Here is an 11,853-nt window from a genome sequence, read left to right as displayed (position 1 = left end):
TGATCCCTTGTTTCTTCCTCAACAACCTCTTCTTCAATCTTGTCTTCTTCCACTTCTCTCTGTGGCTCTTCTTCTTCTTCTTCTTCTACCTCAGGTTTTGGCTCTTCTTTGATTTCTTCTTCTGGTTCTGTTTTTTCCTCTGTTTTCTCTTCTACTACTGGTTCTGTTTTTTCTTCTTCCTCCTCCTCCTCTTCCTCGATCTTCAAACCCGTAATCCCCTTAATTTTCTTAGGCATTGTAACAGTTAAAGTCCCATATTCTTCATTGAGTTTCGCTTTGATCTTGTCAAGATTAACGATATCTGGAATCCGAAACTTTCTTGAACTCTTTTATTTCAGTTTCTTTTTTCCATTCAACCCACTTTACCAAAACCATCTCTTGTACTTGTTTTCTTCCGCTTATCTTAATCCGATTCCCTTCTTTGTTTATCTCGATATAGACACCATCTTTCTTGAATCCTGCATTTTCAATCTCAATATCTTATTTAGATAAGGAACCAAAACAAAGGAGTGAACTTAACATGTTTATATATGTATGTATAACCTTTGAGATGAAGAGTGAGGATGAACACAGAGTTGGTTTCTCGAGAAAGCGAGAGATGACGACCAAAAGAATCTTTAACAACCTGAAAATCTCTAGAGGAAGAGACATCGTCTTTTGTTCGAGTTATCTTCAGACCTAATTCTACCTCCATCTTTTTTTTTTTATATAATTTGTGTTTCTTCTTCTTGAGCTACTCCTATATCTGTTTAGTTTTAATCAGAAGTAGCTTTTTCTTTTATTGTTTGTTAGCTTTCACATGTTGAGAGGCCTACCAGAATATATATTCGTTACTCGCTTCTTCAGTAAACTGAAAAAAGTTTTGTCTTTTTATTCTAAGTTCTAAGTTGCGTGGAACATAAAAGCAATCAAGTTACAAGAGAGGGTGTGTTTGGGTACAGTGGTATACGTATTTGTGGTTTAGGTGGGCAATCACAAAACGATACGGTGCACTGGACCGTAGTGGATCATCACACTCTTTCTAGTACCTTCTCTGTCTTTTTCATTCTGGGTTCACTTCTGTCTCTCTCTCTGGTCTAATTGAGTTTTTCACAAGTGTCAATGTGTCATCGTCAACCTACCAACGCCGCGGCTGAATCAAAAGATCGTCTTTTTCTGAAATTTTTTCAATGGCGGCGATTTCTCTGTCGTCGTCTAAGATTCCCTCGCTGAATTCGAAAGAGTCGTCTATTGTTTCTGCTTTCACTTCTCCTTCTATCTCCGCCGTTAAATTTCAGTTTCCCGTTCGTCGGGTTCGAACCGGAGAGTTTATAAAGTTTCCTTCTTTATCTTCAACGACTCGTTGCACTCCTCGACCTGTAAATTCTCCTTCTCTGCTTGCTTAACCTTGTATATTCATTAAAATCTAGCTTTCTGTGTGCTAATCTATGTGAAAAAAAAGTAATACTTAATTCTCAAGCTTGAGACTTTCCAAAGCTGCTGATGAGTCTTTCTATGGTGATAGTTTCTGATTTTAGTTCCTAGCTGATTATTATTACTCTAGGGTTTAGGAATTGGTTTAAAGTGAGTGTCTTTATCTACTTTTTGATTTAAGTTTACAAGACGTTGTTGCTATTACTTCAGATTGAAGCCAAGAAGCAGACGTATGACTCATTTGAGGATCTGCTTGTCAACTCTGATAAGCCAGTTCTGGTTGACTATTATGCGACCTGGTGAGTCCGGTATTAAGCTAGCTACATTGTAGTCTGTTTGCTTTTTGAGCTTATTCGTTTTGACATATAGATTTTGGAAAGCTAGTAATTCAGAATGTAATGCTCGTTTTGCAGGTGTGGTCCCTGCCAGTTCATGGTTCCAATACTCGATGAAGTGAGCTCAACCCTGAAAGACAAGATCCAGGTGGTGAAGATCGATACCGAAAAGTACCCGAGTATTGCCAATAAGTACAAGATTGAAGCACTTCCTACATTTATCTTATTCAAAGATGGAGAGCCTTGTGATCGCTTTGTATGATGAGTTCGATCGTATTTTTATATCTGTGGTTTACTTTGGTGTTTACTCTTAATGTTCTTGCTTTTACTCACAAACGTTTACTTTCCTTGTGACTTATAGGAGGGTGCTTTGACGGCTAAACAACTCATCCAACGAATTGAGGATTCTCTGCAAGTGAAGCCTTAGTTATGGATCAAATGAACTTTTTTAATTATTGGTATGTTTTTTCACTGTCCCTGACCTAACAGGTTTTAGGAATAATGATGTTTTTCGGTTGATTAACAAAGAGAATTTGAGGAGAAAGAAGATTATGTATGCCAGATTTGTAAAACCTTGTTGTTTGTAATGATCTTTTATTCTCAAAGTGTTAACAGAGAAGCTATTTTTTCAACATTCCTCTCCAATTACATAAATACTAAATTTCTCTTAGCAAAAGAAAACATAGCAGGCGTGTAACCTGAATGAATACTATGATTCAAGGGTTAGAAAAGGATCTAACAACCGTAGGCTTGTAGTTCACGGACAGAGGCAGAGGTGAGGAGGCAAGAGCATGGTCTTCACCATTGTTGTCAGAGTCATGGCCATCACAGTAACCTTGGAGCATGTCACCTTCTTGTGCAGTAAACCCAAGAACACCAATCATAGTAGGCCAACACTTGCGTCCAACTGTTTTTATAGCACTGCAACACCCAGGGCCAATGTAAGTCTCACCGTTGAGGAAGAACAGGATCAGCTCTCCAGAGCAGTGTTGGAGCTGCATCAGTGAGTCCCAGCAGTAACCTGTATCTTCATCAAGCCTGAGCCTGTACACAAGGCTTGTGGGGGGAGACGACGAGCCCACAGATGGTTTCATGAGAGGTCGAGCTGTCACTATGGAGGAAGCCACCATGAGCATGAGCGTGGTTACCATGAAACTGGATTTGATAGCCATATCTCACAGATTGGTAAGGTCGAAAGAAAAAAAGATAAAGAGTGGATATGGTGAATTTGCTTATGTTTGTGATGAGAATTGAGAGATATAACCTTAGAGAGTTTATATAGTCACTTAGGACTTGACTGTTACAAGTAAATGGTAGAGTGGAAGGGCCAAAGTAATTACGAGGGGAAGCTGATTAGATTGTGAAATAATTAGTGCTGAGTGGCATAGTGGGTATTATTATTGTATTAAACCTGCGTTATTAGTGGGAGTATAGAACATTTACTATCGTTTACAAGCGAGTATGCTAATGGGCCAGATTAGGATCACTTGACCTGGAACTCGTTTGATTCAATTCAACCGAAACAAATTATTGTCTTGGAAGAAATAGGTTTGGTGCATGTGTTAACATATATGACTATTTGATCATCTTGTAACATAAGAAAGCACAAGGCAAACTATTTTATAAAAAAAGACACGTTCAATACTGCAAATTTGAAACGTTATTAGCTTAGTAGTACTGATTCAAGATAGGTGTTTCAAAGTACATAATAGAAGCAGAACTTATTATAGCGTATAAGAGAGATTTTAGATAAGTGCATGAGATATGCAGATTCGTCTTCTAGTTCTTCCCCAAGTCTTGGAGCGGCTGTCTCTTTGATGTTCTTGGAGCTGTTACGTTAAGATTATGCACAATCTTCAAGTTTGGTGCATTCTCTTTCATGTCATGCATTTTAGGCTTGGCTTCTGTTCTGTAAATCAAGCTTGGTTCTCTTCTCACTTGCATCTCGGATAACGCACCTGATTCATCAATGTTCAAATACTCCTTTCTGGTTTCAGTAGTAGTTTCCCTCCTGATCATTTCCTTATCTGCAGCAATTAAAAAAAGAAACAAAAAGTTAGGGTTTTAGTCATTGTTTTAGCTGTTTTGCCATTTTTGCTGGATACAAGAGACATAACATTTGTAAGAAATCTAACCTTTTTCATTCATGATATTCTGAACAGTAAATTCATCAGGGGTCAGAGAGATGGGTTTCTCTGAGAATGGATTGAGTAGAAGCAGTAATTAGTCAAGAGTATCCCAATATAGTAAGTAACACCTAGAAATTGCTTAGATGTAGAAAATAAATTTACCAAAGGCAATAGCAACAGGACCAGCTGCTTCATCTTCATCCTCCATTCCAGCTAAGATGCATGTCTTACCAGTGACATTGACATAGGAACCACCTGAAGAATTCAACAGGAAATTTCCCTCGAATCCTTTTTGAATGTTCTTATCTGCTTCATTAATGTCTACAGATGATTGGAAAGAATATAACTATTTTGCACTTATGTATGCCTCCAGGAACAGAGCATGTGATACTGAAAAGTAAGAGTGTTAACGTGATAACTACCTGTTATTGCCAATTCTTCCAGCGCATCACTTATCTGATTCTGATTTTCTGTGGAAAGGCCAGATTCTTCTGCGTTTCAGGGATGAAGAAAGAGATATGAAAATTTAAACTCAACTGATAGAATTATATAAGCATACTAATATGATTTAAATTATATTGGCTGTATGGAATTTTTGTATAAGAAATTGCTCACCAGACACCATGGAACAGCTTCCAGCACCTTCAAGGTCGTGGGAAATTTCGTCAATTGCCTCGGAGTTACCTTTGGCTGGTGACGCAATATAGGAGCTAAGGGGAACATTTCTTTCTGCTTCCATGATTGTCTCTGCCTCCTCAATCTCAAAATCAAAAAGATTTAACGAGTCAACATGTGAAAAATGCTCTCTGCTTTTCTTTGACCCTTGTGTAGTATCTAGACCTGCAACATCCTCTGCCTGAGAACCTTTTGGCATTAACTCTGCGCCTGCAGTTTCTATCCCAGCATTAGAGTCATTGCTGTAAACAAATTTGGATGCGATACTACTGCTTGAGTCAGCAATGGTATTTTCTCTGAAATCTGAAGCTGCAAGAAGACTTTCCTGAACCACACTGTCGTCCACCACCTTTTGTTCTTTCTTACCAGCACTGTATGGTTCAAAGTTCACTAGAAGTTGTCGTCTCTCTGGAGAAATGGAAACAAAAGACTCTTCGCAAGTGGTAGATGTATAATCTCTTATGTTTTTTGTTCCACCTAGTTCGGAGTCTCCAAACAGCATGTGCATCTCTGGGCCAAAGGACGTGTTAGATTCACCCAACATATCCACATCGTTGTTTTCTCTGTATTTTTTTTCAGTTTCATCTGGTTCAGACTCTCCCATTAGAAACTGGCCTTCCGCAGCAGTGAGAACATCAGACACAGCATGAGAAATAGCACTTATATTGTCTCCTTTTACCCCTTCATCTGTTTCAAGATGTTTCTCGGCACAGAGCTAACTCGCAATTCCACATACTTATTTTCTTCACCTTTTGCAGCTTCGTTCAATTCTGAGTTTTCTGGAACATCAAACCCATCATGATACTCTGCACCCGCTTTTTCTCCAGTCTTTACTGCTTCCTTTTGTTCAGATCCTCCGTACAGGAGTTGTCTCTCCACGCTTGTAAAAAGACCTGACTTGTCAGAACTATTGATTCCTTGCCATCCTGTTTCACTTAGTTCAGAATTTGCTAAAGGTTGAGCACTGTGTAACCCAGTGGACACTTCAGATTTCTCATACAACTGCACAACCTCTTTTCCTTCACTTTCTCTAGCTTTATCATGTCCAACAGATCCAGCAAGCTCATATCTCTCCTGGTCAGTGAAAACAACATAATCTTCATAAAACTCCATAGGGTTGTTCCCTCCACCTGATACACAATTTCCCAAGTGAGTATGTGTATCCAGGCTACAAGTGCCAGAATCACATTGAAGCTCAACAGTCCTATTTTCTTCATTCATTCCAGATCGATCTCCTTGTTTAACCTGATTTGTCAGCACTATTGATTCCTTGACATCAAATTCATCAGGAAAGATGGTAGATGTATGTTCCTCATCTATCCCATCATCCCTCAGAGTTGAAACTTGTTTAGGAGTTGTGAAAATAACAGCATGAGACTCTCCTACTTCATCGTTTTGTTCGGTCATTGATTCAGCTGCAAGCGCCTTTCCCTTTTCCCTGCTTTTTTCAGCTTCATCTGGTTCAGACTCTCCCATCAGAAGAAAGTGGCCCTCGGCAGCAGTGAGAAGATCAGAGACAACATGAGATTTAGCAGTTATATTGTCTCCTTTTATCTCTTGATCTGTTTCAAGATGTTTCTCGGCACTAGTGAAAATGCCAGAGTCAACTCGCAATTTCACAGACTTATTAACTTCACCTTCTGCAGCGTCGTCCAATTCTGAGTTTTCTGGAAAGGGATGTTTAACTGGAACATTTGGAACAACATACCCATCATGAAACTCTGCACCCACTATTTCTCCAATCAGTACTGCTTCCTTTTGCTCAGATCCTCCGTACAATAGTTGTCTCTCCGCGCTTGTAAAAAGACATGACTTGTCAGCACTATTGATTCCTTGCCATCCTGTTTCGCTTAGTTCAGAATCGGCTGAAGGTTGATCATTATGTAGCCCAGTAGATACTTCAGATTCGTCTTCCTTTCCGGTATCATCTATCTTAGCATCCCCCAGCGTTGAAACTTGTTTAGGAGTTGTGAAAACAACAGCATTAGACTCTCCTACTTAATCATTGTGTTCGGTCATTGATTCAGCTGCAAGCGCCTTTCCCTTTTCCCTGCTTTGTTCCATCAACATCAACTTCCTCTCTGGGGTAGTGAATATAACTAACTCATCAAAGGCGCTAGACTCGTTGTTTCTAGGTAGAGCTAGGGACAAAGCTTTTGTGTTGTCTTCCTCAAAACACTTTGAAACGTTATTTTCCTCGAGAGAATGAGAAGTGGAATCAGTTGACGAGCATCTTTTTAGCTCTAACGCATTAAGTTTGCAACCTCTTTCAAAAGAACTTCTCTGCTCGGATTTCTCCAAAATCTCATCTTTGACCTCATCCAGCATCTCCAGATTTACACATTCACCAAGAGAACTATTCTTAGTGTTGTATCCAGAGAAGTTTCCATGAAGATTTTCTGCTTGTATTGTCTTCTTTAAGGAACCTGTCTCACCATCTTTGCCTGATTGAATCTCGTTCTGACATTCAGATGAATTTTCCAGGATTGCTGTTATTAAATGTCAGAGAGCAACATGGATTAGTAAATAATTAGTTAAGCAGAAAATTAAAAATTTACTCAAAATGATTAACAATATATACCTTTTTCTTCTGCTAATGTAGCTACAAAGCTGTGCTCCTTCAGCCCACATGTAGGAGTGGAAATAAGGATTTCGTTCTTGGTGTTGATATCTTCCTTAGCAATAACTGTTGAAGCAATATCCTTCACAACAATATGGGCAGTAGGATCGCCTAACTCAGCTTCCGGGTTGCTCACTGCTAACAGTACTGAAGTAGGAGGTGGTGTGGTTTCTACAAATAGCTCGACTGCAGACAGTGATGATGATTCCTCTTTTTCCTTAGTTGAAGCCATCAGAACTGTGTCTTGCTCATGTTTCTCTTCACACTCTCCTTCCACAAGTTCAGAATGCAACTCTTGAGTGTTTCCTCTCGGTGAAATAACAGATGAACTTTTCAGAGTAGATTCTAAAATATTCTCAGAAATCATAACAGGTTCTACAGCTTTGGTTTCAGATGATGAAGGTGAGTCCTTCATTCCTTTCTCATAATCTTTGTTTAAGTAAGTCTCTTTACAACATTCAGCTGAGTTTTCCAGGATTTCTGTGATTTAATGTCAGAAAGAGACGCAGATGAGAAAAGAATTAGTTCGAGAAAAAAAAATACCATAATAATTCAAAGCAAATGAATAACAGAACATACCTTCAATTTTGGCTAACCTAGAGATAGAGCTATGCTTCTTAAGCTCAGATCTAGGAGTGCAAATAAGGGTGTCTTCCTTGGTTTTAATATTTTCCTCAGTGATAACTGTCGAAACAATATCCTTGTCAAAGATACGGCTGGTAGGCACGCCTAGCTCGGCGTATGGATGGATCATTTGTAAATGTGCTGAAGCAGGAGATGTAGTCTTTTCCACAGCTAGATAACAACCAATGATGCTGTTATCAGGGTGTGTTTTTACTTCTGACCGCTCAACAAGAGACTTAGACAGTGATGATGCTTCCCCTTTACCCTTCTTAGTCACAGCCATCAGAAATGTTTTCTGCTCATGTTCTCCTTCCAGAAGTTCAGAATCCAAGTCTTGCGTGCATCTTGCCAGTGAATAACCTGGAACTTTCAGTGCAGAATCCAAATCATTCTTAGAAATCATAACAGGTTCTGCAGCTTTGGTTTCAGATGTAGAAGGTGAGCGCTCCTCAGTCATTCCTTGTTGTGTATCTTTTACCAATTCTTGATTCACTGTCTTCATTGTGTTGGAAAAGCCAATAGCTTTCACACAATGACCAGCACTAAGAAAACCGACAGTGTTGTATTCAAAAACGTTTCCATGTAAATTTGCTGCTTGTACGTCCTTCTCTAAGGAACTTTTCTTATCAGCTATGCTTGGGTGAATCTCTTTCCAACATTCAGCTGAGTTTTCTAGGACTGCTGTGATTAATCATCAGAAAGAAACACAAATTAGAAAATAAATAGTTAGACATAAAACTGAAAATAATTCAGATCAAATGAAGCAAACATACCTTCTAGAGAGGTCTGCTCCTTAAGCTCAGACATAGGAGTGCAAATAAGGATTTCGTCCTTAGTTTTGGTATTTTCCGTAACAAAGATATGGCCAGTAGGGACGACTAGCTCAGCTTTAGAATTGCTTACTGAATATTGCACTGAAGCAGGTGATAAACGCTCGCTAAGGAGTACAGAGCATGATGATACTTCCTTTTCGTTCTCCTTAATAGCATCAACCAAAACTGCGTCTCCCGCAAGCCTCTCTTCACAATGATCTTCCATAAGTTCAGAATTCAACTCTTGAATAATTGTTCTTTGAGAAATTTCAACTGGTTTTCCCTGTGTAGAATCTAAGACATTCTCACTAATTATAAAAGATTCTGCAGCTTTGGTGTCAGATGGAAAAGTTGAGTTCTCGATCATTCCTTGTGGCTTCTCCATAACCAAATATATAATTAAATGAATTATTACAACCTTTTATTAAACCACGACAAATTTAGTTTATTTGATGAACCATTAAAACTTTCAATTTCTATTATGAACCGTTGCAATTTTTGGAAAATTTGATATTTATGGTTGTGTCTATGATACTAAAATAAAATTAAATATTTTTTTGTCATTTAATTAAATTAAAGTTATTTGTCGAACAACTGCAACTTTTGGTTTGTTTTTTTATCGTATATTTTCTGTTTTGATTGTTTATATTTATAACCGTCTAACATTTTCTTTTATAAAATGTCATATTTTCATTATAACTTTTCTTTATGTTCTTTTTTATTTAGATATGTGGATTTGAGTACATCAAATTTCATTTAAAAATGCAATTACCTATCATATGTTTATAGTATTATTTATTTAATCTTAAAGATTTTTTTAATCATATGTTTATAGCATTAATTATTATTTATTTAATTACATGTGAAGGTAAAGTTATTTTAAAGTATATTTATCTATTAATGTATGAAGAAAATTTCAAAAATTTGTACTTTTTGAAATTTTTATTAAATAACTTAATAAATATAAATAATTAAAGAAATTTTGTAATAACTATTTTATAAAAATGAGTTCCCCGCCATACTGCCGAGGTCGGTACCTAGTTAAATCAATAATAATTTTGAAATTGAAACTAAACCCTCCAGGAGAAGAAGAGTGTTTTCAGCGGGAACTGAAACGAATGATCTAAGCCGTTGATTTCTTATCTTCTTCTAACACTAACAAAACTGAGTTTTAAAAAAAAAAACTGAATCTGAGTGTGTTTCGTGCTCGTGGATCTAACAATGATAAGATCACCATCACCTGGATTTGCAATTCATCCTTGTTTTCGATCCAATCCCTTCGTCAATTCCCAGAAATCGATTTCCCTCCCGGTGCAAATCGGATCACGGCGGAGGATTTTCTCTAAAATCGGATCGGAGAGCGGCGACGGCGTCGCTTTTGATGCAGTGGCTTATGAGTCTGAGCGGTTGAGTCTCGACGCGGCGGCGATGGAAAATATGGCGGAGACGGCGAAAAAGGAACTGGAATCGGATCCAGATAGTGGTGACGACCCGAAAGCGTGGAAATGGGTAATCCGAAAGAAGATGTGGGATCTCATGGAAGCTAGGAACTACGCTATGAGACCTAGACCTGTTCATCATCGTATCCCTAATTTCGTCGGTGCATCAGCTGCTGCAGGAAAAGTTTGAGAATTTTTTTACCTCCCTTCATTCACTGATAAGTTAGTTATTGCCTTTTTTTGTTAGTGAGTGTTGCCTAAATTTGAGTTCTTGGTGCAGTTAGCCGAGCTTGACGCGTTTCGTAAGGCTATGGTCGTGAAGGTTAATCCTGATTCCCCGCAAAAGCAAATCAGGTTTCTTACACTTTCTGGTTAGTTATAGAGTTTTGAACTCATGTTCAATCATATCGCAATCCCTTTGTCGCAAAGGTGTTGAATTGTTACAGTTTTATGACTTTCTGGTGATGTATAAGAAGAACAGTCTTGAGTTGAATTCCAAGTTTAGTGTTTTTGTTTTGTAATTGTAGGTGAAAAGAAGTTGTTGACTCCTCAACCTAGGCTAAGAAGAGGATTCTTCTCTGTACTAGAATCCGATTTCTTGAAACCCGAAACGATCAATGAGGCTTGCACCTCTGTAGGAGTAGCTAAATATGGAAGAGCGATTGGTCTTGATGAGAAAATCAAGGTTGATCTCATCGTCATTGGCTCTGTTGCGGTTAACCCACTAACAGGTGCTCGATTAGGGAAGGGAGAGGTGAGATTGCTACACATTCAATTTCAATTAAAAGACAATTCAATTGAAGCAACTATATATACTGATATGAGTTCCTCATTATGTGTTTAGGGTTTTGCTGAACTTGAATATGGGATGTTGCGTTACATGGGAGCCATTGATGATTCCACACCCGTTGTTACAACCGGTATAGATATAATTATTAAGTACCAACTTTGGAGAACCTTCTATTGTTTTCCTTTTTTCTTTTCTTTTTTGTTATTTATCATTACATGATTCATGAAGTGTTTACTTGTTTTGCAGTACATGATTGTCAGCTCGTGGATGATATACCCCTCGAGAAACTGGCGATTCACGATGTTCCCGTGGATATCATATGCACACCTACTCGAGTCATTTTCACAAATACACCAATACCAAAACCACAAGGTCTTGATTATTTTTCCGTATGAACTCAAGATTTCATGCAAGTTGTCGTCAAGCTGGACTGTTTGCATGATTCAGTAATTCTCCTTTCTCCATTTGTTCATGAGAGCTGATGGTTTATTATTTTTTTGCAGGAATCTATTGGGACAAACTGTCACCGGAGAAGCTACAGCAGATTCGAATATTAAGAGAGCTAAAAAAGCGATTGGAAAAGAAGACTGGCGGTAAACTTCCGACAGGACCATCTGAGAAATTACCTCCTACGGCTGAGCGAAAACGCCGGTAATTAACGGCTTCTTCTAGTTTTGGCCAATTGGTTTTAGTTCGGTTTTTTACCGGTTTGTTTTCGGTTACTGTTTTATACGATAAAACAAAATATGTATATTAATGTAATTTGAGTAGTGAAAGTAAACAAAAAATACGCAATATATAATTGGTGAGTTCACTTCTATCCATTATCCAAACACCTCAAACCATCGTAGCAATATTATATGATCATACATAATTTGTTATCATACATTACTTTACTTACTAATAAAAGATGGTCATTGAGACTCCTCAAGCTATGCACATCAGTAAAAAATCTACTACTCTAAAATCTTGCCACATCAGCAATTTCAGTTGATTAGTTTTTCACACAACCGTAA

At 38.0% G+C, this 11,853-nt stretch overlaps 5 protein-coding genes across 5 annotated transcripts; 2 read left to right on the top strand and 3 right to left on the bottom strand.

Annotated features, from left to right (window-relative positions):
- Nucleotides 135–768, bottom strand: LOC104704922 (the record flags this gene model as incomplete). Its single annotated transcript, XM_010420928.1, is given in 3 exon segments — nt 135–315; nt 317–458; nt 544–768. Coding segments are annotated over 3 exon segments (474 nt in total), but the record flags the coding sequence as incomplete, so codon positions are not given.
- On the top strand, nt 986–2,380 carry LOC104702444 (thioredoxin Y1, chloroplastic). The gene is made up of 4 exons (XM_010418298.1): nt 986–1,358; nt 1,624–1,712; nt 1,827–2,004; nt 2,110–2,380. The coding sequence occupies exons 1-4, from the start codon at nt 1,170–1,172 to the stop codon at nt 2,173–2,175; spliced, it is 522 nt and encodes a 173-aa protein (XP_010416600.1). The 5' UTR covers nt 986–1,169; the 3' UTR covers nt 2,176–2,380.
- On the bottom strand, nt 2,465–3,306 carry LOC104704921 (egg cell-secreted protein 1.1). The gene has a single exon (XM_010420927.2). The coding sequence runs from the start codon at nt 2,918–2,920 to the stop codon at nt 2,465–2,467; it is 456 nt and encodes a 151-aa protein (XP_010419229.1). The 5' UTR covers nt 2,921–3,306.
- On the bottom strand, nt 3,299–8,993 carry LOC104704920. The gene is given in 5 exon segments (XM_019227139.1): nt 3,299–5,266; nt 5,269–7,053; nt 7,134–7,652; nt 7,752–8,477; nt 8,570–8,993. Coding segments are annotated over 5 exon segments (4,275 nt in total). The 3' UTR covers nt 3,299–4,445.
- Nucleotides 9,757–11,657, top strand: LOC104702443 (5-formyltetrahydrofolate cyclo-ligase-like protein COG0212). Its single transcript, XM_010418297.2, has 6 exons — nt 9,757–10,231; nt 10,328–10,418; nt 10,575–10,801; nt 10,892–10,967; nt 11,084–11,209; nt 11,341–11,657. Exons 1-6 carry the CDS (start codon nt 9,830–9,832, stop codon nt 11,490–11,492), a joined length of 1,074 nt encoding a protein of 357 aa, XP_010416599.1. The 5' UTR covers nt 9,757–9,829; the 3' UTR covers nt 11,493–11,657.

This window comes from Camelina sativa, chromosome 7 (genome assembly GCF_000633955.1).
Source record: "Camelina sativa cultivar DH55 chromosome 7, Cs, whole genome shotgun sequence".
Lineage (NCBI taxonomy): Eukaryota > Viridiplantae > Streptophyta > Magnoliopsida > Brassicales > Brassicaceae > Camelina > Camelina sativa.
This window is presented reverse-complemented; position numbering and strand designations above follow the sequence as displayed.

Excerpts from the sequence above, each read along its gene's own strand:
- LOC104704921 (XM_010420927.2), bottom strand. The coding sequence starts at position 2,920 with ATGGCTATCAAATCCAGTTTCATGGTAACCACGCTCATGCTCATGGTG.
- LOC104702444 (XM_010418298.1), top strand. The coding sequence starts at position 1,170 with ATGGCGGCGATTTCTCTGTCGTCGTCTAAGATTCCCTCGCTGAATTCG. Across the intron at positions 1,359-1,623 it reads CTCGTTGCACTCCTCGACCT|ATTGAAGCCAAGAAGCAGAC; the intron begins GTAAATTCTCCT and ends CTATTACTTCAG. Across the intron at positions 1,713-1,826 it reads GTTGACTATTATGCGACCTG|GTGTGGTCCCTGCCAGTTCA; the intron begins GTGAGTCCGGTA and ends CTCGTTTTGCAG.
- LOC104702443 (XM_010418297.2), top strand. The coding sequence starts at position 9,830 with ATGATAAGATCACCATCACCTGGATTTGCAATTCATCCTTGTTTTCGA. Across the intron at positions 10,419-10,574 it reads CAGGTTTCTTACACTTTCTG|GTGAAAAGAAGTTGTTGACT; the intron begins GTTAGTTATAGA and ends TTGTAATTGTAG. Across the intron at positions 10,968-11,083 it reads CACACCCGTTGTTACAACCG|TACATGATTGTCAGCTCGTG; the intron begins GTATAGATATAA and ends CTTGTTTTGCAG.